The sequence below is a fragment of the mitochondrial genome of Coccidioides posadasii, assembly GCF_018416015.2.
Source record: "Coccidioides posadasii str. Silveira mitochondrion, complete genome".
Lineage (NCBI taxonomy): Eukaryota > Fungi > Ascomycota > Eurotiomycetes > Onygenales > Onygenaceae > Coccidioides > Coccidioides posadasii.
In genome coordinates, this window is record NW_027094050.1 from 1 (window position 1) to 27,297 (window position 27,297).

A 27,297-nucleotide genomic window follows, 5' to 3' on the forward strand; every position below is an offset into this window, starting at 1 on the left:
AAGTATTTTTTCCATTAATTATATATAAGAATATTTTTTTCTTAACTGATATTAGAGCAAATCAATTTAATTTAGCTATGTATATATTAAAAAATGATATAAAAATGTATAGTCAAATTTCTGATATAAAGAAAATACCTATTATTTATGAATTACCTAAAAATCCATTTGATTACACATTATTACATTATTTTAAAAATTGAATTGTAGGATTTACAGTTTCAGAAGGTTCTTTTTTTATTAAAAATAATAAAGAAGGTTATTTTCAATTAAAACAAAGAATACATTCCAATTTATTTGAAGCTTTAAAACTAATATTTTATACAAATAGGGAAATAGATATAATAAATAACTATAATCATTTTAGTGTTAGTTCTAAATCTGATATACAAAAAGTTATAAATTTTTTTTCATTTTCAGGTTTACATCCTTTAATAGGATTAAAATATATACAATATATTAAATGATTAAATAATTTGCGTGAAAATTCACCCTATAGTAATTTAACTTATCCTCAGTAATAGATTAATATTGTGTGATTAAATACCAAAAGATAAATTAATAATTGTAAAGGGCTCCTTAAAATAATATTATAATAATTAATTTTATTTTAGAGGCAAATGGGGGAAAATACAAGAACATTTAATAAATTTTCACCGGTTTATTAGATTATTTGTAGCGAAATTTAATTCGGTATATATAAAAGGATTAAGGACGTTCAACGACTAATGAGTGAGTTATACCAACAATAAGCTCAACACGATATCCCCAAAATCTAATTATTTAAAGTATATATATATATATCTATATATATTATTTAGATTTAAGATATAGTCTAAATATATCCTAAAGGATATAAAGTATAAATTAAAAAATATACGTTTTATATTGTCATTTGAGGTGGTTTACTAGAGGAACCTTACTACGGTGACGTAGTATTAAAAATCCTGCTTAATGCTGAAAAATCTTTTAATTTAGGTTTTGCATACGATTTATTCTTGATTATAATATCAATTATTAACGTAAAAATTGCAAAGAGATGGAGACAATCGGCAGGGGTAAGAAGTTTGCATACTTCAGAAGCCTCTCAGAGACTACATGCAGGAGATCTCACATATGCTTATTTAGTTGGTTTGTTTGAAGGTGAAGGTTTTTTTTCTATTACAAAAAAAGGTAAATATTTAACATACGAATTGGGTATTGAATTGTCTATTAGAGACGTACAGTTAATACATAAGATTAAAAGTTTATTAGGTGTAGGTGTTTTAAGTTTCAGAAAAAGAAATGAAATAGAAATGGTATCTTTAAGAATTAGAGATAAAAACCATTTGAAAAATTTTATTATACCTATATTTGATAAATATCCTATGTTTTCTAATAAACAATATGATTATTTAAGATTTAGAAATGCTTTACTATCAGGTATTATTTATTCAAATGATTTACCTGAATATTCTAGAAGTAGTAAATCTTTAAATTCTATAGAATCTATTATTAATGCTCCTTATTTTTCTGCTTGATTAGTCGGGTTTATAGAAGCAGAAGGTTGTTTCAGTGTTTATAAATTATATAAGGATAAGGATTATTTAATAGCTAGTTTCGATATTGCTCAAAGAGATGGAGATATTTTAATATCTGCTATCCGTATGTATTTATCTTTTTCTACTACAGTATATTTAGATAAAAATAATTGTTCCAAATTAAAAGTTACAGGTGTAAGATCAATAGAAAATCTTATTAAATATTTACGAAATGCTCCTGTAAAATTATTGGGTTATAAGAAGTTACAATATATATTATGATTAAAACAATTACGCACAATATCTAGATATGCAGAAAAAATTAAAATACCTTCTGTATACTAAATAATGAGATCGTGACATAGTCCGAACAATAAAGCAATTTATTGAGTGTAACGATAGTTTATTTTAAATGAAGTTACCAACATAATCGCTCAGTTAATAATGCTACATTAAATAGATTTTTTTCTTTACATTTTGTATTACCTTTTGTTTTAGCTGCTTTAGCTTTAATGCATTTAATAGCAATGCATGATACAGTTGGATCAGGGAATCCTTTAGGTGTATCAGGTAATTATGATAGATTACCTTTTGCTCCTTATTATATATTTAAAGATTTAGTTACTATTTTCTTATTTATTTTTGTTTTATCTATATTTGTTTTCTTTATGCCTAATGTTTTAGGTGATTGTGAAAATTACGTACCGGCTAATCCTATGCAAACTCCTTCAGCTATTGTTCCTGAATGATATAAAAGATGTCATTTTTAAATATTGCTATTTGCTGGAAATTTCAATGATATTGAATAATCAGCAGGAAACCAAAATAATTTGAATAAATTATGAGTAGGATCTTCAGAGACTTTACGCAATACCTAGAATATAAAGTCCAAAATTTAATTTAAAAGATTTTATCCTATTTTTTGTCAACTTTAGTTTATCAGGTTTGCTTTTAATAGCTGTTTCTACAAAAGGTATTAAACGTTTATCTAAAAAAGAAAGAGCTGAAATTTTCTTACCTGATGAAATTAAGGATATATTAATAGGTATTTTATTAGGTGATGGACATATAGTTAGAAGATCTAGTACTTCTAATTCTAGATTAGTTTATGCTCAAACTGCTATAGAACATAAAGAATATTTTAATAAAGTTTATTATATATTCAAACCATATTGTGCTGAAAATTTCATACCTAAACCTTTAACTGTAATAGATAAAAGAACTAATAAAAAATATATTTCTATTTCATTTACAACTATGCAATTACCATGTTTTAATTGATTTAAAGATAATTTTTATAAATCAAAAGGTTCCTAATGATTTTTATCATTTGTTAACTCCTATAGGATTAGCTTATTGAATAATGGATGATGGAAGCCGCTATGGTTCTGGTTTACATATAAGTGTTTATGGGTTTTCTGCTACAGATGTAGACAAATTAATATTTACTTTAGAAGATAAATTTAAATGTTCTATACATTACAATAGAGATAATAAACCTAGAATTTATATATTTAAAGAATCTATGGACTCTTTAAGAAATTATGTTAAACCTTTTTTTATACCTGAAATGTTATATAAATTAGGTATATAATCATCTAATAAAAATAAAAATTTTTTTTTGATCTTTTACCTTTCTATGCTATATTAAGATCTATACCTAATAAAGCTTTAGGTGTAGTCTGTATGCTTGCTGCAATTTTAATTATATTAACTTTACCTTACTTAGATAAATCTGAATTGAGAGGTATACAATTTAGACCTTTAAGTAAAATAGCTTTTTATATTTTTGTAGCTAACTTTTTAATTTTAATGCAATTAGGTGCTAAACATGTAGAAGAACCTTTCATAGTATTTGGTCAAATAAGTACTATATTATACTTTTCACATTTTTTAATTATAACTCCTGTTATTAGTTTAATTGAAAATACTTTAATGAATATTGGGTTAAATCACTCAAAATAATTAAAATTAATAAATTTAAATACTTTTGCTAAATTAGCTATAGATTTAAATTTTATTGCATAAAATTATTAATAAATAAATATTATATTAGTTACTAAATAATTATAAATAATAATATTTAATAAATATAACTTATAAATACTTTAAGTGTATGTTTTTTTTTATTTAGAAGGGTGGGAGGTGGAATAAAATATTTTTTTCCCTAAAAAATTTTTTAGTATTTTCCTTTTTATTTATTAAAAATATATTTTTTTTTTATGACAAGTACAACTTTTTTCTTTTTTTTAATTCCTACTTTAGCTATTCTTTTATTAGTTATAAATTTACTTTTTTCATTACATAATCCTTATCAAGAAAAAGATAGTGCATTTGAATGTGGTTTTCATTCATTTTTAGGTCAAAATAGAACACAATTTAGTATATCTTTTTTTATTTTTGCTTTATTATTTCTTTTATTTGATTTAGAGATACTATTAGTTTATCCTTATATTGTTAGTGCTTATTTTAATGGTTTATATGGTTTAATAATTATGTTAATATTCTTTCTTATTTTAACTTTAGGTTTCGCTTTTGAATTAGGTAAAAATGCATTAAAAATTGAAAGTAAACAAATGTATAGTTTTGATACAAAAATTTGAGATGGTTTTTCTTTAATATATAAATAGTAATTATTTATAATTTAATCTAAGATATTACTTAGATTTATAGGAGTTTGTGCAGAAGGTTCTGTATTTTGACTGCAAATCGAAATTTAGGGATTCGATTTCCCCTGACTCCTTTAAAAATTATATTTTTTAAACATATATATTAATAAATAAATATATATATATTTAATATTAAATATTTATTTAATACTAAAAGATTTTTATTCTAGATATTATAAATATTTTTTTTCTATATTTATATTTTATTAGATATTTATATAATTATAATTATAGTATTAATTTTAATATAATGTCTTCTATTATATCTATTATTGAAAATTTATTAGTTGTATTACCTGCTTTATTAATTGTAGCATTTGTTACAATATCAGAAAGAAAAACAATGGCTAGTATGCAAAGAAGATTAGGGCCAAATATAGTGGGGTATTATGGTTTATTACAGGCATTTGCTGATGCTTTAAAACTATTATTAAAAGAATATGTTTCACCTACACAAGCTAATATTGTGTTATTTTTTTTAGGTCCTATAATTACATTAATTTTTTCTTTATTAGGTTATGCTGTTATACCATATGGTTTAGGTTTATATATATCAGATTTAAATTTAGGTATATTATATATGTTAGCTGTTTCTTCATTATCTACATATGGTATTTTACTTGCAGGATGATCTGCTAATTCTAAATATGCTTTTTTAGGATCTTTAAGAAGTACAGCTCAATTAATTAGCTATGAATTAATTTTAAGTTCTGTAATATTACTAGTAATTATATTTACAGGTAGTTTAAATTTAACAGTTATTATAGAAAGTCAAAAAGCAGTATACTTTTTATTACCTTTATTACCTTTATTAATAATATTTTTTATAGGTTGTATTGCGGAAACTAATAGAGCTCCATTTGATTTAGCAGAGGCTATTGACTTACATATTTGATTTGGCCTCTTTAAAGACCTCAAATTGCTGGAAAACCCTACAATAATAAAGGATAATCAGCAGATAAGTTAACATATGTTAAAACTTTTAGAGACTAAACGGGGTCATTTAATATAAGTAATTGTATTAAATAAGATATAGTCCAAACTTGTATGAGAATATAAGAATATTAGAAAACTTATTCAGGTTTTACACCAAACTTTTTTGTCCTAGATAAATGTATGAGATTCAGAGGAGTTGCTCGAAGATATTTTTCTACTTCAAAATCTAATACAGAATCACCTACACCAATAATTATTATTACAATTAAGGATTTAGATAACAAAGACTCTATTAAATCTTATAGTAAAATTTTTAGAAATAAAGGAGGTATTTATTCATTCATTAACACTGTAAATGGTAATCAATATATCGGAAGTGCTAAAGACCTTTATTTAAGACTTAATGAACATTTAGAGAGTAGAAAATCTAATATTGCTTTACAAAGAGCAATAGCAAAATATGGTTTAAATAAATTTAACTTTTGTGTTTATGAATATTTTACATATGAAAGTAAAATAATAAGTTCTAAAGCTCTAACTGATTTAGAAACTAGTTATATTGCAAAATTTGATTTTAATACTCTTTATAATTTCAAGGTTATAGCTAGCAGTATGTCTGGTTACAAACATACTGAAGAAGCAGTCTTAAAAATGAAAAAACGTTTTGAAAATAAAGAGAATCATCCTATGTACGGTAAAACCATACTGAAGAGGCCTTAGCTTTAATCAGTAAACCTGGAGAGTTAAATCCTATGTTCGGTAAAAAACATAGCGAAGAAACTAAAGCTTTAATAAGTATAAAAAATAGTAAATATCCTTTAGGTGTAGGTATTTTTGATTTAGAAGATCATTTGATTTTAAAGTTTAAAAATAATACAGAGTTAGCTAATTATTTAAACATCTCTAAAGTTACGGTAGGTAAATATTTGAATAATAATCTTGTATATAAAAAAATCTATAGATTTAAACCTATACAAGATTAGATTTATAAAAACATTTTGGAATCTGAATTAGTTAGTGGTTTTATGACAGAGCATTCAGCTGTTATATTTGTATTCTTTTTTTTAGCAGAATATGCTAGTATTGTTTTAATTTGTTTATTAACAAGTGTTTTATTTTTAGGTGGTTATTTAAATTTTATTCCTTCAGTCTTAATTGATATTTTCTTTAATTTTTTTGATTATTCTAAATTTATAGAATCAGACTCTTCTTTTATTAATTATTTATTAGACGGTTGTTCTAGTTTTAATTTAGCTTTAAAAACTAGTTTACTTATTTTTATATTTATATGAGTTAGAGCTTCATTCCCTAGAATTAGATTTGATCAATTAATGTCTACATGTTGAACTATTTTACTTCCTATTATTGTTGCTTATATTATTTTAATTCCTTGTATAGTACTAGGATTAAATATTTTATCATGTAATTTAACTTTATAAAATAATTATTTTTATTTAACCTAATATAATATATTATTATTGTAATATTAGTTTATTTATTAATTAGCCTTATAGATATATAAGGTGTTACATTAGATTATTTATATAATCTGGAGGGAATTGTATATATTTATAAATATTATGTTTTCACTTTTTTCATTATTATTAATTCCTTTAATTGGAATTTTTCTTATTTTTTTTGAAACTTCTTATGGTTTATATTCTATATCTAATAAACGTATAAAAATTATAGCTTTAACTACAACAATAATTAATTTAATAGTGTCTTTAATTATATTTATATTATTTGATTTTAGTAGTAAACAATTTCAATTTATACAAATAGAAGAACATTATAAATTAAATTATTTTGATATATATTTAGGTTTAGATGGTCTATCTATATATTTTGTTTTATTAACAACTATAATAATACCTATTTCAATAATATCTAATTGAAATTCTATTCAAGAAAAAAATGTATTATCTTTTGTAGTAATAATATTATTATTAGAAACGTTATTATTAGCAGTTTTTTTAGTTTTAGATATTTTATTATTTTATATCTTTTTTGAAAGTATATTACCTCCTTTATTTTTACTTATAGGATTATTTGGTTCTAGTGATAAAGTTAGAGCTAGTTTTTATTTATTTTTATATACTTTATTAGGTTCTTTATTTATGTTACTTTCTATTATAACTATGTCATCTATTATGGGTACAACAGATTTTGATGGATTATCAAAAGCAAATTTTAGTTATTATACACAACTATTTTTATTTATAGGTATTTTTATATCTTTTGCTGTAAAAACTCCGACAATATTTTTAAATACTTGATTACTAAAAGCTCATGTTGAATCTCCTTTAGCTGGTAGTATAATTTTAGCTGCTATAGTTTTAAAATTAAGTTTATATGGTATATTTAGATTAATATTACCTTTATTACCTAAAGCTACAATAGACTATACATATATAGTATATGTAATAGGAGTAATAACAATATTATATGCAAGTTTTAGTACATTAAGAACAATAGATATTAAAGAACTTATAGCTTATTCATCTGTATCACACGCTGCTGTATATCTTTTAGGTGCTTTTAGTAATACAATTCAAGGTATTGAAGGTGCAATATCTTTAGGTTTAGCACATGGATTTGTTTCTTCTGGTTTATTTATTTGTGTAGGTGGTGTTTTATATGATAGATCTTCTACTAGATTAATTACTTATTATAGAGGTATGACTCAATTAATGCCTATTTTTTCAATATTATTCTATATATTATCTTTAGGTAATTGTGGTTCTCCTCTTACTTTAAATTTTGTTGGTGAATTTATGTCTGTTTATGGAGTATTTGAAAGAATATCTATATTAGGTGTATTAGCTAGTAGTTCTATTATTTTTTCAGCTGCTTATACAATATTTATGTTTAATAGAATTGCATTTGGAGGTAAATATTCTTCTTATTTCTTTAATTATGTTAATGATTTAAGTAAAAGAGAATTTGTTTTATTATTCACTCTTGTTTTATTTACTGTATTGTTTGGTATTTATCCTGCTCCTATATTAGATGGTTTACATTATTCTGTATCATCTTTAATATATAATTATAGTTAAATTATTTAACTTCTTATTAAAAATCCACTTTTTTTATTTATTATTTTTCTATTTAGTTTTAATTATTAATTAATCTTATAAAAGATTATATGCCACAATTAATACCTTTCTTTTTTGTAAATCAAGCATTATTTACTATGTTTATTTTAGCTTTCTTATTTATTTTTTCTGCTGTTCTTTTACCTTGATTCGTTCGTTTATTTGTTACACGTTTATATATAAATAAATTATAATATAATTCTTAATATATTTAATTAATTTTTTTGCTTTGCTTTAAAGATCTAGTTTTAAATAATAAAATCCGTATTATAAGGGATAAATTAATAAAAATACTATAAAAAAAAAATAGAAAATGACAAAATTAGAAAATTTAATAAGTCCATTAGATCAATTTGAAATAAAAGATTTTTTTAGTATTAATTTAAGTATGTTTAACTTAAGTATTTCTTTAACAAATATAGGTTTATATTTAATATTAGGTGTATTTCTTATACTTTGAATAAATACTTTTGTAACTTGATCTAACAAATTAATTTCAAATTCTTGAACTATATCAGAAGAATCTTTATATGCTAGTATACATAGTGTAGTTATAAATCAAATAAATCCTAACAAAGGGCAAATATATTTTCCATTTATATTTGGATTATTTATATTTATATTAATAAATAATTTAATAGGTTTAATTCCATATAGTTTTGCTTCTACATCTCATTTTATATTAACTTTTTTTATTAGTTTTACAATAGTATTAGGTGCTACTTTTTTAGGTTTCCAAAAACATGGTTTAAAATTTTTCTCTTTCTTTGTACCATCTGGTTGTCCTTTAGGTTTATTACCTTTATTAGTTTTAATAGAGTTTATTTCTTATTTAGCTCGTAATATTTCTTTAGGTTTACGTTTAAGTGCTAACATATAAGATGAGATTAGGTCCTTATTCTTTTGTGTTCAATAACCAAATTCCGGGGAAGCCCTAAAGCTTTAATAACTAAAGATAAGACGGAAACTTCTTATCCGGCCTCATTAATGATTGAGGGTATAGTAACATCATTAAAGATTCTAGTAATAGGAATGGGTGATCGCGGATCTAAATCAAATTTTTTAACAAAATTTGTAAAAGAGCAACGAGTAGACGGTTATTCTGTGTTTATATACAGTAAGGTATACTCTAGTCGCCGGGAAAGCCGGTTCTTGAATAAATTAAGTAATTCAAGATTAAAGTTATCACAATAGCCTTTCCTTACATTAAAGTTCACCTCCTTTAGATAAATAAATTATATAAACATCTTTTTTTTATCTTACATATTAAAAAGTGAAAATTAGATTTCTATGAGTAAAGGGTAAAGTAGTGAACGATTTATATTATATATTTTAACAAATTTAATCTATAAATTTATCTTTAGATTTCATTTAAATAACACTAAATCACCTTGTTATATTTCTCAATCTAAAGAAAGATAAGTAACTCTTATACAGATCCTTTAGGTTTAGCTGTTTTTTTCTGATGCAGATAAAGACAAATTAGATATTCTTGACTATGTTAAAGGTAAAGCCGGTATTTATATGTGAATTAATAAGCTTAATGGTAAAAATATATAGGTAGTTCTGTTAAGTTAAGACGTAGATTATTAGAATATTATAATGTTAACAGACTACTTAATCAAAAAAGTATGCCTATCTGTGTAGCATTATTAAAATATGGTTATCATAATTTTAGTATGACTATCTTAGATATTTGTGATGTAGATAAACTTATGTCAAGAGAAAAGCATTTTTTTGAAGTGTATTCTCCAGAGTATAATATATTAGATACTCCTGGTAGTCCATATCGTGGATCAGGTTGAAGACATTCAGAAGCTATATTAGAGAATATGCGTATTGCTGCTAGGAATAGATATAAATCTCCGTATTTATCTGCAGCTCAACCTAACAGTATAAAAGTTGAGGGATTTATACTTCAACTATATATGACTCCATAAGAGCAGCTGGTCGTGCTCTAAGTATTGATAAAAGATATATAGAACAATACATTTACTTGAAACAGGATAAACCTGTTTTAGGTAAATATACTTTTAAGTTAAATAATTCTAATGATAAAAAGATAGAAAAAATACAAAAAACTTCTAAAAGAATAGAAGTTACTAACATTAACACTAAAGAAGTTACAATATACTCTTCTATTGGTGCTGCTGCTAGAGCGTAAGGGTATCGTCAAGCTAGTATATCTTTATATAAAGGAAAATAGAATTAAACCTTTTAAAGGTATATATTTATTTAAATTAGTGTAAGATTACTGGTTAAGATTTAGATTATTAAATATACAAGGTGTAATGTTATTATAGATTATTATAGTTATATATTAATATAAAGTTTAGGATAAATTTGTGGGACGACTTAGTGGACATATGTTACTTGTAATATTAAGTGGATTTACATTTAAAATAATGAAATCTGGTTTAATTTACTTTATTTTAGGTTTAGTACCTTTAGCTTTTATTTTAGCTTTTTCAGGTTTAGAACTAGGTATTGCTTTTATACAAAGTCAAGTATTCGTTGTTTTAACTTGTAGTTATATAAAAGATTCTTTAGATTTACATTAAATTATACTAAAATTTTTTAATTAAAATAATATATAATTTTTATAATTAATATTTAATATAAATTATATTTATTATTTAAGGAAAGTCCCTTGTTTATTAAGTGTAGATATAAAAAATATCTTAATGAAAATTAAGGAATAAAACCAGAAACAAAATAAAAAATTAATATATCAGATATTAATAAAAATGAACATAAAACTAACACTAAATATTATTTTAGAATTATATATAATTACAGAACTCGGCTTAATTATATTAAATATTTATAAGATTATAAAATAGTATAATAGTATAAATTAAATATTTGTATAATACAATATTTAATTTAATTAATATTTAAAAATTTTTTTTTATTTAAGGATAAAGTAATTTTCTAAAAGGATAAAAGCAGTAATAGAGAGAATATTTTATATATTTTCTCAGATATAAAAATTGAGTTTGATGATGGCTCTGATTGAACGCTATCCAAGTGCTTGACACATGCTAATCGAACGTCATTATCTATATAAGATAATGAAGTGGTGTACAGGTGAGTAAATATTTTAACTACCTTAAAGAAAGGGGAAAATCCCTTATAAAAAAAAAATAAAACAAAGTTTTGCTTTAAGATGTTAATAAATATATCGGAAAGTATTAGATAAGGTAAAAACTTAACTAGCGATAATTCCGTAGTCGAGACTGAGAGGTCGATCGATCACATTGGGTCTGAAAAAAGCCCAATGCGTATTAGTACAGCAGTGAGGAATATTGGTCAATGGCCTAACGGCTGAACCAGCAACTTGGAAGAATGAGAAGTATTAAAAAAAAATTAATACGAAACGAATATATCGTATGAAATTCTAGATAAATTATTGATAATGACAATTATTTATTTATAAGTCTTGACCAAATTACGTGCCAGCAGTCGCGGTAATACGTAGAAGACTAGTGTTAATCATCTTTATTAGGTTTAAAGGGTACCTAGACGGTAAATTAAACCCGAGAGGGTACTTTTTTACTAGAGTTTTATAAGAGAAGGGGAGAATTTTTGGAGTAAAGATAAAATTTAATTATACCAAAAGGACTGATAACGGCGTAGGCGGCCTTTTATGTAAAAACTGACGTTGAGGGACGAAGGCTTGGGTAGCAATAAGGATGTGCGACTTGTTAAGTTTTAACAAAAATTGTATAACGTTTATTAATGATTATACATTGTATTTCATCTTACAATAGCCTAATTAGATATGCATTTAGGGTAACTTTTTTGTATAAAGCTCTAATTATAAGTGTAAATACACTTTTAGGCTTCTTCTATGGTTAGAGAAATCGAACCAATGTAATTAAAACTTTGATGTATTAGGCATTTAGCGTGTCCTTGGTTAAATGAAGATGAACATAAGTATACAAAGTAAAATTGGAACCTAAGGAAGAATTGTTTTTGTTAAGAAACAAGGTAATACCTATAACTGGCAAATATATATTTGCAAGGTTTATTGTAAAATAAACTATAGGTTAGAGGTAAAAGGATAATGTAAAAAGCGAATGCAATTCTGTAATGGAATTGATAGGGTATATACCTAACTTGAAAGAGTGCTGACTTACATATAGATGTTATTTACGTACAATATTTAAATGTGAAATTTTGATATTAAAGAGTTATGGACATGGAAAACAAAATAATATTAAATAAAAATTAAGTATCATGGTTCATAGGTTTTACAGATACAACTTATCCAAAAAAAGAGTATTAACAACAGGTGAAATAGTAAGATATAATGTTGGTTATAGTTATCATTTATCTTTACATAATAGAGATTCAAATGTTTTAAAAGATATCCAAAAACACTTAGGAATTGGTGTAATTTATGAATATAATAATAAACCTGATTGTCGTATAGCTGTAAATAAAAAATCAGATTTATTGTATATTATAGAAAACATATTTGACAAATATCCGTTAATTACAAAAAACCAAACTATCAGATATCATTTATTTAGAAATGGTATAATAAATAATATAACCGAATTTAAAAATTTAGAATAATATGAATAATATAAGGCTAAAAGTTTATTATTTCTTACTGAAAATATAAATGCAAAAAATGTGAAATTATATAAAGATCTTAATATAGATAATTGAATAGTAGGGTTTATTAACGGTGAAGGTTGTTTTTATTTAAATAAAGGTAAATGTAATTTTTTTTTTATTGAACATACTGATAAACAGGCATTAGAGTTAATAAAAACTAAATTATTATTTGGACCAAATGTGTTAGAAAGATCTAAAAGAGAACGAGATATTGGAAAAAGAAGAAAACAACTTATCAATTGAATATCTCAAGTAAAAAAGATTTAGATAGTATAATTAAATTATTAGATAATAATAATAATATACCATTACAAGGGAATAAATATATACAATATAAAGATTGAAAACAACATTTAAATAAATAAGTTAACGTAAATAATGTTTGAGCCGTATGCTATGAAAGTAGCACGTACGGTTCTAAGAGGGGGAAAGTTCGAGAGGACCTACCTATCTCAACTAGATACCCTAGTAGTCCAAGCAGAAAATTATGAATGTCATAAGTTAGATATAATTTAACTTATAAATGAAAGTGTAAGCATTCCACCTCAAGAGTAAGATGGCAACATTGAAACTGAAATCATTAGACCGTTTCTGAAACCAGTAGTGAAGTATGTGTGCGACAAGAAAGCGGATATTAGTAATGTGGTGTAATTCCACTAGGTTATTTCTCAACTTAACACTACCTACACATGCTAGTCAGTAATGTAAAGTGTGAAGCTGTAGGGACAATGTAGCCTGTTTTAAATAACAATGCAAATATTAAATTTAATATTTTCAGGAGCTAGTGTAAGTAAGATATGGTGAGCGAAAGTTAAAGTAACAATGAAGCTTCGTAACACTATTTTGTGGAAAGGAATAGATTTTACATACTAATCTATTTGAGAAAACTATATTTCCATCGGAGTAAAGTTACTCACCTAAGTCTTATGTTATAGTGCTAATATCTGAACTTGGTAACCCCTTTATCTTCAGCAATATAATTATTGAAGAAGCAACATATAAAGATTAATTAATTGATTAATTTGAAATTGTTGTATAGGATAAAGGGGAGAGGAGATGTTAAAAAGCAAATGCCTAACTTAAGGTTTCAATTGAAGTAAACCTAAGTTAAGGATATTGATATTATAAACTTTTTTAGTGCGAGCCATTTTTTGAAAAATATCCTTTAGAAGGATCTAAACTTTTAAATTATAAAGACTTTAAAAAAGCATTTGAAATTGTAAAAGCAAAAGATCATTTAACAGAAGAAGGGATGAAAAAATTACAATAGATAAAGGTTAGCATGAATACAGGAAGAAAATAATATCATTATATTAATTACAATTTATATAGCTGACTTAACAATCGGCAGGAACTAACAAGAAATACTTATTGTATGTTACAAAGTAATTTTTGTTTGCGGCGAAGGCTGCTAGGTAATAAATACCGAAGATTCCTGTTTGAGCCGTATGCGATGAAAGTCGCACGTACGGTTCTTAAAGGGGGAAAGTTCGAGAGAACCTACCTATCTTAACTATTTAATTCGATAATCCGCGAAAAACCTTACCACACTTTGTATAATATTAAATTATTACAAGCGCTGCACGGCTGTCTTCAGTTAATGTCGTGAGATTTGGTTAACTCCTTAAATTAACGAAAACCCTCATTTTATTTATTTATATAAAATGGTTCACCATTATATAGGATTTGATAAAAGGGATTAAGACAAGTCATCATGGCCAAAATAGTGTGGGCTGATATGTGTTTTGGGAAAACACTAATTTGGCTTAAACTATCAAACTCCGGGGACCTCCTAAAGTTTTTGATACCAAGCCATAATTGAAAAATTATGAGTGGCTGAAGTAATTACTCAGGTATGGTAATAAGTCAAAAAATGAGTGAAAACGAAATGGAATATCGCGGATCTAAGTCAGATTGAAGATTTCAATCTGTAAAAGAGCAACGAGTAGACGGTAGTTGACTTCTAAAAAATATAGCTGAACCAATAAGAAGTTTAAGGTGTACTCTAATGGGTTTCGAAAGAAATTATCCCGTCAAAATCCCTACTAACCAACTAATAAAATAAAAAATAGAAAAAACTCTACTTTATATAAGGATCAAACCTTGAATCCTTGATTTATAACAGGGTTTGCAGATGCAGAATCTTCTTTTATTATTTCAATTTCTAAAGATATAAGTAATAAATTGAAGTGAAGAGTATCAGCTTATTTCTCTATACACATACACATAAAAGATTTACCTTTATGATAAAAAAAACTTTAGGTGTAGGTATAATTAGAAAAAATAATAAAAACAGTTTTATTCAGGGTTAATAATATACAAGAATTACAAGTAATTATAGATCATTTAAAAAAATATCCTTTAATTAGTGGGAAATATTCTGATTTTTATTATTTATTATTTGAACAATGCTACAACTTAATTAAACAAAAGGAAGATTTAACACAGGAAGGTTTTGAAAAAATATTAGCTTTAAAATCTAATTTAAATAAAGGTTTACCTAATGAATTAAAAAATGCCTATCCTAATATTGTACCTATATCTAGACCTGAATATAAATTTAAGGGAATAACTAATCCTTTTTGAATATGAGGATTTAATGATTCATTATTTAGTGTTTCAATAGAAAAAAGTACAAGAAGATTAGGTAAAAGAGTAAGAATAATTTTTGGTACTTGTTTACATATTAGAGATGAAGATCTCTTATTTACTTAACTCAAAGAAATATCAGTACAATGTACTGAAAGTAATAATACTTGTTTACTTCAAATAAAAAATAATAAGGATGTGTTGTATAAAGTTATACCTTTTATCGATAAATATCCTATACTTATAGTAAAAGATTAGATTTAGAAGATTATAAAAGAGTAGGTGAATTAGTTAAAAATAAAAAAGATTTAAATAGTGAAGGGTTAAATAAAATAAAGGTATGAACTTAAATAGAGAATGATAAAGTTATATTTTATATAGTTGTATGTTAAATTTGATTATCCATGATAGACGTGCCACAGATACCTTAACAAAGGGATGCTATATTGTAAAATGGAGCTAATCCTCAAAATTGGTTAATAAGAATTGTAGTCTGAAATTCGACTACATGAATAAGGAATTACTAGTAATCGTGAATCACCACGTCACGGTGAATCTATTCTCAGTTAGGTACTAACCACTCGTCAGGCGCTGAAAGAAGTATATGCAATAAGTTTGATTTGTGTTTATTTTAATATATATAGTTATTTATATATAAATAAACATATAATTTTCGTATGTGTGACTTTGATTGGTGTTAAGTCGAAATACGGTTCGTGTAATGGAAATTGCACGGGATGAATGATTTTTAACAAAAAAAAATTTAACACGATTTATGTGTTAAGGAAGATCTCGTTTGTTGGTTTACGAGTTGAGCTGTAAACTCAATGACTAATTGTCATCGTAGGTTCGATTCCTTCTCTTCCTATTACAAGCTGGCTCAGTAGTAGATTTCTGAGATTAAAAAATTTACATGGTATATTATTTAATTGATTTTAAAACAAATGGGTTTTATGTTGGTATATTAGATATTATTATTAGTATTTGTATATTTTTTGGGATTTATACTATAATAAGTCCTAATCCTGTAGTAGCTGTATTATTTTTAATAGGTTTATTTACTGGAATATCTATATATTTAATGATTGTTGGTTTAATATTCTTAGGTTTATCTTATTTACTGGTTTATATAGGTGCAGTATCAATTTTATTTTTATTTATATTAATGTTAATCAATATAAGAATAGCAGAACTAATAAGTAATAATAATAATTATTTACCTCTATCTATATTAATTATAATACCTTTTATATATATATTAGGTCAAATAATACCATTAAATACTAAATTTAATATTGAGAACTCTTTAGATTTAAATTTAGATTTTTCAATATGACCTTCTAAAGATGATATAAATTTTACTAGCAGTAATAGTTGAGATATAACTTTAACAGGATTAACAGATATAAATAATATTGGTAATATTATGTATTCTACTTATTCTATTTGACTAATTATGATATCATTAATTTTATTATTAAGTATGGTTGGGGCTATTGTTATAACAAAGTCATAAATTTTATTATTGAATAGGAATAATATGCAGAGACAATTTCATCCTTTTCATTTAGTATCGCCATCACCTTGGCCACTTTGTACTAGTGTTGCTATATTTTCATTAGTTCTATCAGGTGTATTAAGTTTTCATGGTTTTGAATGAGGTTGAAATTTATTTTTCTTATCATTATTAAATTTAATAATCTCTATGTCTTTATGATTTAGAGATATTATTTCCGAAGGAACTTATCTTGGTAACCATACTTTTGTTGTACAGAGAGGAATTAATTTAGGAGTAGGTTTATTTATAGTTTCTGAAGCACTATTCTTTTTAGCTTTTTTCTGAACTTTCTTCCACAGTGCATTATCACCTAATATAGAATTAGGAGGTCAATGACCTCCTATGGGTATAAATGGTATAAATCCTTTTGAATTACCATTATTAAATACTATAATATTATTATCTTCAGGAGTTACTGTAACATATAGTCATCATTCTTTAATACAAGGAAATAGAAAAGGAAGTTTAAATGGTTTATTATATACAGTGTTATTAGCTGGTATATTTACTATTTTACAAGGTGTGGAGTATACTGTGTCATCTTTTACTATATCTGATGGTGTATATTCTTCTTGCTTTTATTTTGGTACAGGTTTTCACGGGTTAATACATGTAGCCCTATTTATTTATATGTATATTTTTTTATTTAAACTTTATTCTTCCTCAGCTGCATTGTTACATACAGAGGCTTATAAAGATATAGATAATTCTAAGAATAATTATAAAAATAAATTATTAATTTCTCATCCTAAGAATGGGGATTATTTTTTAGATAGAAATTTTATAGAATGATTCGTAGGATTTACAGATGGAGAAGGTAATTTTCATATTAGATTGACAGATTTAAATAACAATACTTTTAAGAGTGTTCAATTTACATTTCAAATAGGTTTACATAAAGATGATTTAAAAGTTTTAGAATATATTATGTATACTTTAAAATGTGGCCATATTTCTAAATATGAAAATAGAGTTAATTTTTTTGTTAATGATAAAGATTCTTTATTAAATATAATAATTCCTATATTTGATTTTGTTAATCTTAATAGTTCAAAATATCATCATTATCTCCTATTTAATAAAGCAGTATTCTTACTTAAAAATAAAGAACATTTATTAGATGAAGGTAAATTAACTATTATTAAATGTAAAAAGGAAATGCAAAATATCTCTGGTAAATGAGTACCTGATTCTATATATAATAAAATTAATATAACTAAATACTGATTAGCCGGGTTTATAGATGGAAAAGGTACATTTTCAATTAGTAGATCAGTACCTAGATTCAAATTAGAAAATCATATGAAAGAATTAGAATTATATAATAAAATTAAAGCTTTTATTGGTATAGATAAACTTATATATTCTTTAGAAAGAGTAGATAAGATTAACAGTAATCCTACAATTATATTAGAAATTAATAAAATTAAAGATATTAAAAATAAGTTGATTCCTTTAATGTACGATAAGAATAATCTATTATTAAAAACATTAAAATCTGATGATTTTTTATTATGATTAAATTTAATAGAAATATATTATAAAGGTTATCATACAAGATTAGAAGGTAAATATTTAGTTGATTGCATCAAATCTCATATGAATAAATATAGGATATCAACCAATAATTTAAAAAAATTAATTCCAATTTCAGAGATTGAAAATTTATTATCTAAACTTTATTTATTAGAAAGCCCTTATGTAATAAAAGAAGGGGTTAGATATTATAGAGGTACTAATAAATTAGTGAGTGACTCGAATCAAATTGTATGTATAGATGATAACAATTGTAGTACTGTTTATAATAGTATATCTGTCGCAGCTAAAAATCTTAATATTTCTAGAAAAAAAATAAAAGAATGTTTAACTACAGGAGAAAAATATAAAGGTTATTTTTTTGTTTTAAAATAGAAAAAAATAAATACATATAAATAAATCACCACCTTCCCCTATTGGATAATTATCATTCAGATAATCCAGCCGGGTGGAGGAATATAGAGTAAATAGCAAAAAGATCTTATTTAGATAATTTGCTGCCAATTATATATTGTTGGTTTGACATATATAAAGGTTCAACGACTAGCCAATAAATATTATGTTACTTTAATTTAAAAGTAAAAGAATGGCAATAAAACTCTACTTATTAATTATTAAATCAATTAAAATTAACCGATTTAGTAAGTACTAATAAGAAGACATAGTCTAAACAATAATGAGAATTATTGAATAATAAAATTTGTCCATGTTTTAATTGGTACAGCTTTTTTAGCTGTTGGTTTATGACGATTATTAGCATATCATTTTACAGATCATCATCATTTAGGTTTAGAATCTGGTATTCTTTATTGACATTTTGTTGACGTAGTTTGATTATTTTTATATATTTCAGTTTATTATTGAGGATATTAATTTAAAGATTAAATAGATATTAAAAATATTTAATTTTTAAACTATAATACAAATATAGAATTAATTTGTATAAATAAACTATAAAATACAGAAAATTTCTGTATAAAAGACTTTAGTTCAAAGGTAGAACGTATGACTTTTAATCATTATTGTATGGGTTCGAATCCCATAAGTCTTAAATTATAAAAAATAATATATAAAATGACCATAGGTTAATGGTAGACTATTCGCGTACCATGTGAAATGTGCCGATTCGAGTTCGGCTGGTCATATAAAAGTTTTAGGGTTAGTAACTTAATAGGTAAAGGATTTTCTTGTCGAGAAAATAGATATCGGATCGTAGCCGATTTAACCCGAAAAGTTATAAATAAATCTAGGAAAAGTTGCCAGAGGTAAGGTAAGATATTTGCTAAATATTGTGTATTAACACCTAGATGTTCGAATCATCTCTTTTCCGCTTATCCTAATTATATTATATTATATAATCTAAAGATTTAATATTAGAATAATAAAAAAATAATATTTAAATAGATTAAAAATAGAAATAATATAAAAAATTTCTAAAGATTCCTTAACTTAAAGGTAAAGTATACTTTTGATAAGAGTAGGATTAGCGTTCAATTCGCTAAGGAATCATAATAAATTAGTTAATAAAATAAAAAGATATAAGAGTATAGTTTAAAGGTAAAATTGGAAGCTTCAAACTTCAAGATCTCAGTTCAATTCTGAGTGCTCTTGATTTTGAATAAAAAAAAAGAGGTAAAATTCGATAAGTATAAATCTAGATAAAGGATATTTTAGTTAAGAGAATTGACTGAGTGGTTTAAAGTGGTAAGCTTGAGTCTTATTAGGTCTCTTAGACCGCATCCGTTCGAATCGGATATTCTCTGATAAAACAGGTTAGAGCCAGGTGGTTAGGCGTCTCAATTGGGATGAGGAATTGTTATGTTCGAATCATAATAACCTGATAAATAAAAAATTATATAAATTGTTATATGTAAAATATATTTATTGAGAAAATAATCTCAATATAAGTATATAAAGAAACTATTAAGGATAATTAGCTATATATTAAAGAAAGATAGAATAAATCTAAATTCTAAAATAAATTAAATAAATAAATAAAGTGAATTGAAATATCTTAATAACTTTAAAAAAAAAAATCAAACGAGATTCTAAATTTAATGTAAAATTAAAATTAGAGAAGTTTATAAGTAAAATGGATGATATCTGTTTGAATAAAGGGGAACCTTCCTCTAAAACTAAATATAATATATAAGCGATAGAGAAAAGTACCGTGAGGGAAAATTTGAAATAGTAGTTTTATAAGCAGCTCAGAGTAAAATTTTGAATAAATAATATGAGCGTACCTTTTGTATAATGGGTCAGTAAGTTATAGTTAGAAGCAAGCAAAAATTAATAATATTTTGCCTAGATAAACCAATTATGAAAAAATGATAAAGTTTCTAATTATAGACCCGAAGACTAGTGATCTTACCATGATCAGGATTATAAAAGTCCGAACGGGTTATCGTGGTAAAGATATCCGAAGAATCATGGTAAGTTGGTGAATATTCGCCCATTTTTATTTATTAAATAAAAATGAATTTGGCTCATGACGGTGAAACCTAAAATTAATTTTAATTATGGTAATACCGTGGGAAGTTTATCATTGTATGGAACAACTAATTTTTTAGTAAAGGTTAAAAACCTTATTTGATATAACCCCGTAACGACTGAATCCGAAAGGAGAGACAGTTTAAATTATATACTTAAAAATAAGTATGATTTTAAGTTGTAACACGCCAAAACTATATAGTTCCAAATTTATTATGATAATTTGTTAAATAATATATCTATCTTTTTATTAATATCTTCTAACTTTACCGTTATATAGCTATTTGTAACGGACTATAATTAAGCGAATTATAATTAAGCTGATTATATGTAATTGGTTTGGTTGGTTATTAAGTTGATTTACTATACATTCAGGGGTAAATTCATTAGAGATGTATAACCCATCCCATTTATTTAGAAATAAAAATTTAAATAAATAGAATAAGTATCCTCAACACCTGAGTATTCCCTAAAAGAATATAAGTTTACGTTAATGGTATTATATTTCTTATTAATTAATAAGAGCTATATTTGTATGAAAATACAAAGGACTAAAATATAGGCATCCGTAAGAAGGACTGATAATTTAGATAGTGTAAATATAATACCTAAAAATATTGTTTATATTCCTATAGGGTATCCAACTATGTAATATAGTAATGGGCTTATTAGGGGAAAATTGGAAGCCCCGACTCATGAAAAAAAACGTTAATTCTAAAAAAAAAAAACATGAAAAATGCAAATAAAAATTTTAAGTTTACAAATGGTTGATTAAGTGGTTTTACGCAAGCAGATGGTTGTTTTACCATTACTTTTGAAAAAAAGAAAACAGGTTTATTATTAAAACCTAGACCTATATTTGTATTAACTCAACATATTTCAGAAAAAGAATTATTTAAAGAGTTACATAAATGATTAGATATAGGTTTTATTATAACAAGAAAAGAAGTAGTAGAATTAAGAGTAAGAACTTTATCTGATTTTAAAAATAAACTATTTCCTATTTTTGATGAACATCCTTTAAAATGTGATAAGTTAAATAATTATTTGATTTTTAAATCTATAGTAAATAAAATGTTATGTAAAGAACATTTGAATTTAAAAGGTTTAATTGAAATAATTTCTCTTAGTTTTAAATTAAATAAAAATACAACTAAGCGAAGTGAAATTTCTAAGGTAAGGTTATTAAATTTTCTAACTAAAAAACATGGTAAATTTATTTTACCGGATATAAAAATTCCAATAATTAATAATAAAGGTTTAGATTTGGATTTTTTAACAGGTTTAATAGATGGAGATGGTAGTTTTAATGTATCTTTTCAAATTAAACCTTATAAAAGAATAAAAGTAAATTTTACAATAGTTCAAGATTTATATTGTAAAGAATTATTAGAGGAAGTAAAAAATTTTTTTAAGTGTGGTAATGTTTATAATTTACCTAGTGCAGCAGTACGTTTTCAAGTTGAAGATTTTAAATTAATATTAAGTAATGTAGAACCTGTATTAAGAAAAGTATATTTTAATACACAGAAAAAAGAACATTACGAAATATTAATTAAAGTAAGTAAGATATTAGAAGAAAAAAAACTATCTAAAGAAATGTTTAGAGAAATAATAGAAATAGCTTATAATAGTAATAAGTTAGGAGAAAGACGTAAATTATCAAAAGAAGAAATAATAAAAAGATTAGAAGATAGTTATAAATAATATAAATTATCTAAGATAAATATATAGTTAAAGGTATAGTCTAATTTACAACGAAAGTTGTAATATATATGGAAAGACAAAACAGACTAGTATAGCTGGTTTTCCGCGAAACCTATGTAAGTAGGTAATTTAATTAACATCTTAGCAGGTACAGAACTGTGATCTCGAGCAAAAATTTTTGTTTACATCGGGGAATCGTGTTGATTTTATCGGAGAGTATTTGCACTCGGAAGGGCAAAGATGAATATTAAATAATCAGACATAGTGCGATAAGGTTGTATGTCTAAAAGGGAAACAGCCCAGAACAAGTGTTATAAGGTTCCAAAATTATTGTTAAGTGAAATTAAGGATGTTTTTTTCAAAAACAATCAGGAAATAGGCTTAGAAGCGGCCATTTTTTGAAGAATTCGTAACAGAACACTGATTAATTTTAGAATAAAACACCGAAAATATAACGGATCTAAACAATATACCGAAACCTTGTACGTATATAAAATATAAAATATAAATGTTCTATATACGGGGTAGCGGAACAATGGATATATCTTAGATTAATTCTATTTAAGACTTAAAATAAAGATAATCCAAGAGAGAATGCTGACATGAGTAACGAAAAAGGAATAAATTTCCTCGCCTTAAGCTTATGGTATTTTATTTAAATTTCGGTATCTAAGTTAAATCTATAATAATATTAATTTATTATTAAACCCAAAGGGGATATTTAAATTAAAAACGATGAAAAAGAGAATAATTGTTTACATAACCTTTATTAGTGATAAAGGTTCAGGAAAATATAACAATTAAGTTTTATATTCTCACTTAAGTAATTAAGTTAATAAACCGTACCTAAATACTAACACAAGTAAGCAAGTAGAGAATACAAAGGCGTTTGAGTGAACAATCCTTAAGGAACTCGGCAAATTGACTACCGTAACTTCGGAATAAGGAGGGCCATTATTCTTGATAAAAATTTTTGATATATCAAGTAAATAAGAGGAAGCATAAAATAATGTTGTACGACTGTTTAATAAAAACAAAGCACTCTGCAAAGATTAATAATCAAAGTATTGAGTGTGATGTCTGCCCAATGTCGGCTGGGTAACGAATTTACTTAATTGTAAAATTAGGTTTTGAAGGATACCCCGATTAATGGCGGTCTTACCTATAAGGATCCAAAGGTAGCGAAATTCCTTGGCCGTTAAATGCGGTCCTGCATGAGTAAAATTTGAGTTTAGGTAACTCGAAAAATATTAAAAAAAAATTTTTTTATTACAATTATCTTGCTTTTTATTTAAATAATTTTCCTTTTTAGGTTTATATTTCAAAATTATAAAAAAAAAATGTTTAATGCAAAGTTTTAATAATAGAAAATATTATTCTACAAATAGTGAAAAAGAGAATTGGCCATATATTTTAGGTAAAAGAGGTCCTTTGCACATAAAATAGCAAAAATGTATATAGATAAAGGTCAATATATAACAGCAAAGGAAATTAATGATGTATTAGTTTATTCAAATATTATTGTTACTCAATGTGTTTTAGATAAATTATTAAAGATACCTAAGTTGGAGTTTTCTAATTTAGATTCAAAAACTACAAGGTCAACTAAATTTTTAGAAAATATAGGTACAGTTAGAGGTAAAGCTATACCTGGTGTATATATTTGAACTCATTTAAGTACAGGAAGTATGTATGTGGGTTCATCATCTAGATTAGCTCGAAGATTAATAGGTTATTTTAATAACACACATAAATTAACAGGTAAATTAATACCTTTAATAAAAAAGGAAGGAATTAATAATTTTAAATTAGAAGTAATACTTTTAAATGATAATTATTCTAAAAATCATGAGCTTGTTTTAGAACAATACTTTTTATTACATTCTAAATTTAATCTTAATACATTAAAAGTTGTTAGCGATATAACAGGTGTAAGATCTAAAAATTTATATATGTATACAAAGGAAAAAAATGAATTAATATATTGATCTGATACTCAAGAAGATTTTATATTTAAATTAGGTATACATCATAGTATATTTAGTAATAGTTTAAAAACAGGTAAAGTATATTTAGATAAATATATATTTAAAGATAAACTAATAGAAGGTGTAAAATTTAATGAAAAATCAGAACTAGAAATAAAAAATATGTTAGATGAAGAAAGATTAAATATATTAAATTCTAAAAAAAGAAAAGTGAATATAAAATCTATAGATGATAATGTTAAAACTATAACATTTGATGGTATAAATGACTGTTTAGAATATCTTAATAAGATAGCTCCTTCTAATAAAACAACACTATCTAGGCGTATTAAATTAAAAAAACCATATCACGGGTTTTTATGTGAATGGGGGAGTGAAAAAACTGAATCTTTTTTAAGTAAAGCTGTAACAGTATCTATTACAGATACATATACAGGTAAAACTAATATGTATTCTTCTTGAAGAAAGGCAGCTTTATCCTTTGCTCCTAGTTATATTACTACAGGACAAACTCTTAAAACATTTGCAGAAAATGGTAAATTATTATTAGGACAATACAAAATTAGTGTTGAAAATAAGGAATAATATTATGGCTTATGTGAATAAAAAAATTTCTTTTTAATTTTGTGCAATAAGAAGCAAACTCCGGAGACATCCTAAAGCTCTTTTAACCAAAGTATATAGGAAACTATATAACTGGCCTGATTAATGATTCAGGGTATGGTAATATCAAAAGAGATAGACGAAAGTAAAATGGATTATCGTGGATCTAAATCAAATTTTTTTTAATAAATTTGTAAAAGAGCAACGAGCAGATGCTTCTTCATATTATTAATATGTAAAGTGTGCTCTAATCGCCATGAAAGTGGTTCTTAGACGAAACTAAGTAATCTAAGATTAAAGTTACCACATTAGCCTAACCTAAAGAGAAAAAAATCTATGGTAAATTTGTGGTTTGGAATGACTTAACGATACAACAGCTGTCTCGAGGATTGGCTCAGTGAAATTGAAATAGCAGTGAAGATGCTGCTTACCTCTAGATAGACGAGAGTGCGACTAGTAGAAGTGTTTAATAACAATGTGGTGCAAACCCACCTGATAACCCATCATCTGAGCTCAAGCGGTATGCATTGAAAGTAATTTTGATGTGTAAAGCCCGCTTAATTAAGTATCAAAACTGTCCTGCCTTAATGGTAGGTGAGCTATATTACTATGAATAAGATTTCTGAACTTACGTTTGAAGCGCAATATAGAGGGTTATATATGTATATAAATATGAAACAGGTAAAGTTCATATATAATTGTATTGATTGTATAAACAAGTTTTCGTTTGTTTATTTATGGGTCGAATATCAATATGCGTATAGTAAGATTCTAAGGTAATAATTAAAGTGTTATTAAATAAACTAGGTAAGCCCAATAATACCCTATTTATTAGTTAGATAGGAAGTTCTATTGTAAAGTAGAATATATATTAGTGGGTAAAGGACGTTCTAAAAAGCTAATGCAATTCTGTAATGGAATTGATAGGGTATATACCTAACTTGAAAGAGTGCTGACTTAGAACTGGTATTATATTATACATTAAAATTTAGCTAATGTTACATTAGAATCTGAATCTAAAACTGAACCTATATTAGATTCTAAGGAGAGTACTAAAAATTATGATATATGAGAAGATGATATAGGTTTAGCTAAACTTTTTGAAGAGGAATAAACAAAAATAAAAAAAATAATAGTTAAATGTATAAAATATTATAATACTTGAGCCGTATGCGATGAAAGTCGCACGTACGGTTCTTGGAGGGGGAAAGCCTGCGAGGGCCTACCTATCTCACCAGACCCTATGCAGCTTTACTGTTACCAATTATGAATATAGTATGATAATTTCCAGTGTATAAGGTAATTGATTGATATAATTGAAACACCTTTATTTGTTCTATTATATTCTTTATGATTGGAAGGCAGTTTATGCGGGGCACAGATCCCATAAAAAGTACCTGGGTATATCCAAAGTTCATATTGTAAATATGTAAATTATAATTTACAAAAATAAAATATAAAATATTTTTATATTTTATTTTTATTTTTATTTTGTTATTAATTATTAATAATTATCCAGTTATTATTGTATTAAATACGATTTATATTTTAATTTAGGTAAGATTTTAACTATATGGTAAATAGATGTATATTATATATTAATCAATTAATAGATTAATATAAAATCATATAAATAAAGAAAATTTATTTATATGGTAATTATTTATACTTTAAAAGTTTAATGGCATAATCTTGCTTTACTGTTTGACTTACAAGTCTATCAGTCGCGTAAGCGGGGCATATGATCACAAGATGCAGAAAGGAAAGGTCTTGGATTATAGAAAAAGTTACGCTAGGGATTACTTGTTAGTCCCCCAATATTTTGAAATATTGGTAATATTTTGGGTAAATTTCAAAAATAACTAATATTGTTATACATATATTAAGTTTATTTGAAGCGAAGCTTATTTAAGCATATTTATAAATAAGAACGTTCAACGACTAAAAGGTGAATAATGCTAATAATAATCCTTT

At 24.8% G+C, this 27,297-nt stretch overlaps 13 protein-coding genes, 10 non-coding genes and 2 pseudogenes across 23 annotated transcripts; 24 read left to right on the top strand and 1 right to left on the bottom strand. All coding sequences in view use genetic code 4, as the record gives it.

The window, feature by feature from the left end:
* The first annotated feature begins 2 nt into the window (after positions 1 to 2).
* Positions 3 to 521, top strand: LAGLIDADG (annotated as a pseudogene).
* A 3,221-nt stretch (positions 522 to 3,742) lies between these two features.
* Positions 3,743 to 4,150, top strand: nad3 (NADH dehydrogenase subunit 3). Its single transcript has one exon. The coding sequence runs from the start codon at positions 3,743 to 3,745 to the stop codon at positions 4,148 to 4,150; it is 408 nt and encodes a 135-aa protein (XP_065981944.1).
* Positions 4,151 to 4,192: 42 nt separating this feature from the next.
* On the top strand, positions 4,193 to 4,263 carry trnC(gca). Its single transcript has one exon. It is a non-coding gene; the product is annotated as a tRNA-Cys (tRNA).
* Positions 4,264 to 4,439: 176 nt separating this feature from the next.
* On the top strand, positions 4,440 to 6,564 carry nad1 (NADH dehydrogenase subunit 1). The gene is made up of 2 exons: positions 4,440 to 5,066; positions 6,127 to 6,564. Exons 1-2 carry the CDS (start codon positions 4,440 to 4,442, stop codon positions 6,562 to 6,564), a joined length of 1,065 nt encoding a protein of 354 aa, XP_065981945.1.
* On the top strand, positions 5,306 to 5,845 carry D8B26_M00060 (uncharacterized protein). Its single transcript has one exon. The coding sequence runs from the start codon at positions 5,306 to 5,308 to the stop codon at positions 5,843 to 5,845; it is 540 nt and encodes a 179-aa protein (XP_065981946.1).
* Positions 6,565 to 6,705: 141 nt separating the features above from the next.
* On the top strand, positions 6,706 to 8,184 carry nad4 (NADH dehydrogenase subunit 4). The gene has a single exon. The coding sequence runs from the start codon at positions 6,706 to 6,708 to the stop codon at positions 8,182 to 8,184; it is 1,479 nt and encodes a 492-aa protein (XP_065981947.1).
* An 89-nt stretch (positions 8,185 to 8,273) lies between these two features.
* On the top strand, positions 8,274 to 8,417 carry atp8 (ATP synthase F0 subunit 8). Its single transcript has one exon. The coding sequence runs from the start codon at positions 8,274 to 8,276 to the stop codon at positions 8,415 to 8,417; it is 144 nt and encodes a 47-aa protein (XP_065981948.1).
* A 119-nt stretch (positions 8,418 to 8,536) lies between these two features.
* atp6 (ATP synthase F0 subunit a) lies at positions 8,537 to 10,784 on the top strand. Its single transcript has 2 exons — positions 8,537 to 9,099; positions 10,577 to 10,784. The coding sequence occupies exons 1-2, from the start codon at positions 8,537 to 8,539 to the stop codon at positions 10,782 to 10,784; spliced, it is 771 nt and encodes a 256-aa protein (XP_065981949.1).
* Positions 9,855 to 10,163, top strand: D8B26_M00100 (uncharacterized protein). The gene has a single exon. It carries the CDS (start codon positions 9,855 to 9,857, stop codon positions 10,161 to 10,163), a length of 309 nt encoding a protein of 102 aa, XP_065981950.1.
* Positions 10,785 to 10,861: 77 nt separating the features above from the next.
* On the top strand, positions 10,862 to 11,034 carry rnpB (annotated as a pseudogene).
* A 123-nt stretch (positions 11,035 to 11,157) lies between these two features.
* Positions 11,158 to 11,484, bottom strand: D8B26_M00120 (uncharacterized protein). The gene has a single exon. It carries the CDS (start codon positions 11,482 to 11,484, stop codon positions 11,158 to 11,160), a length of 327 nt encoding a protein of 108 aa, XP_065981951.1.
* A 972-nt stretch (positions 11,485 to 12,456) lies between these two features.
* On the top strand, positions 12,457 to 12,807 carry D8B26_M00130 (uncharacterized protein). Its single transcript has one exon. The coding sequence runs from the start codon at positions 12,457 to 12,459 to the stop codon at positions 12,805 to 12,807; it is 351 nt and encodes a 116-aa protein (XP_065981952.1).
* A 1,759-nt stretch (positions 12,808 to 14,566) lies between these two features.
* Positions 14,567 to 14,917, top strand: D8B26_M00160 (uncharacterized protein). Its single transcript has one exon. It carries the CDS (start codon positions 14,567 to 14,569, stop codon positions 14,915 to 14,917), a length of 351 nt encoding a protein of 116 aa, XP_065981953.1.
* A 1,307-nt stretch (positions 14,918 to 16,224) lies between these two features.
* trnY(gta) lies at positions 16,225 to 16,309 on the top strand. Its single transcript has one exon. It is a non-coding gene; the product is annotated as a tRNA-Tyr (tRNA).
* Positions 16,310 to 16,354: 45 nt separating this feature from the next.
* nad6 (NADH dehydrogenase subunit 6) lies at positions 16,355 to 16,957 on the top strand. Its single transcript has one exon. The coding sequence runs from the start codon at positions 16,355 to 16,357 to the stop codon at positions 16,955 to 16,957; it is 603 nt and encodes a 200-aa protein (XP_065981954.1).
* Positions 16,958 to 16,981: 24 nt separating this feature from the next.
* Positions 16,982 to 19,408, top strand: cox3 (cytochrome c oxidase subunit 3). Its single transcript has 2 exons — positions 16,982 to 17,602; positions 19,238 to 19,408. Exons 1-2 carry the CDS (start codon positions 16,982 to 16,984, stop codon positions 19,406 to 19,408), a joined length of 792 nt encoding a protein of 263 aa, XP_065981955.1.
* D8B26_M00220 (uncharacterized protein) lies at positions 17,603 to 18,910 on the top strand. The gene has a single exon. It carries the CDS (start codon positions 17,603 to 17,605, stop codon positions 18,908 to 18,910), a length of 1,308 nt encoding a protein of 435 aa, XP_065981956.1.
* Positions 19,409 to 19,514: 106 nt separating the features above from the next.
* trnK(ttt) lies at positions 19,515 to 19,586 on the top strand. Its single transcript has one exon. It is a non-coding gene; the product is annotated as a tRNA-Lys (tRNA).
* Positions 19,587 to 19,609: 23 nt separating this feature from the next.
* On the top strand, positions 19,610 to 19,680 carry trnG(acc). The gene has a single exon. It is a non-coding gene; the product is annotated as a tRNA-Gly (tRNA).
* Positions 19,681 to 19,691: 11 nt separating this feature from the next.
* On the top strand, positions 19,692 to 19,764 carry trnD(gtc). Its single transcript has one exon. It is a non-coding gene; the product is annotated as a tRNA-Asp (tRNA).
* Positions 19,765 to 19,784: 20 nt separating this feature from the next.
* Positions 19,785 to 19,865, top strand: trnS(gct). Its single transcript has one exon. It is a non-coding gene; the product is annotated as a tRNA-Ser (tRNA).
* A 108-nt stretch (positions 19,866 to 19,973) lies between these two features.
* trnI(gat) lies at positions 19,974 to 20,044 on the top strand. Its single transcript has one exon. It is a non-coding gene; the product is annotated as a tRNA-Ile (tRNA).
* A 31-nt stretch (positions 20,045 to 20,075) lies between these two features.
* trnW(tca) lies at positions 20,076 to 20,146 on the top strand. The gene has a single exon. It is a non-coding gene; the product is annotated as a tRNA-Trp (tRNA).
* A 66-nt stretch (positions 20,147 to 20,212) lies between these two features.
* On the top strand, positions 20,213 to 20,298 carry trnS(tga). The gene has a single exon. It is a non-coding gene; the product is annotated as a tRNA-Ser (tRNA).
* Positions 20,299 to 20,304: 6 nt separating this feature from the next.
* On the top strand, positions 20,305 to 20,376 carry trnP(tgg). The gene has a single exon. It is a non-coding gene; the product is annotated as a tRNA-Pro (tRNA).
* Positions 20,377 to 27,297: the final 6,921 nt, after the last annotated feature.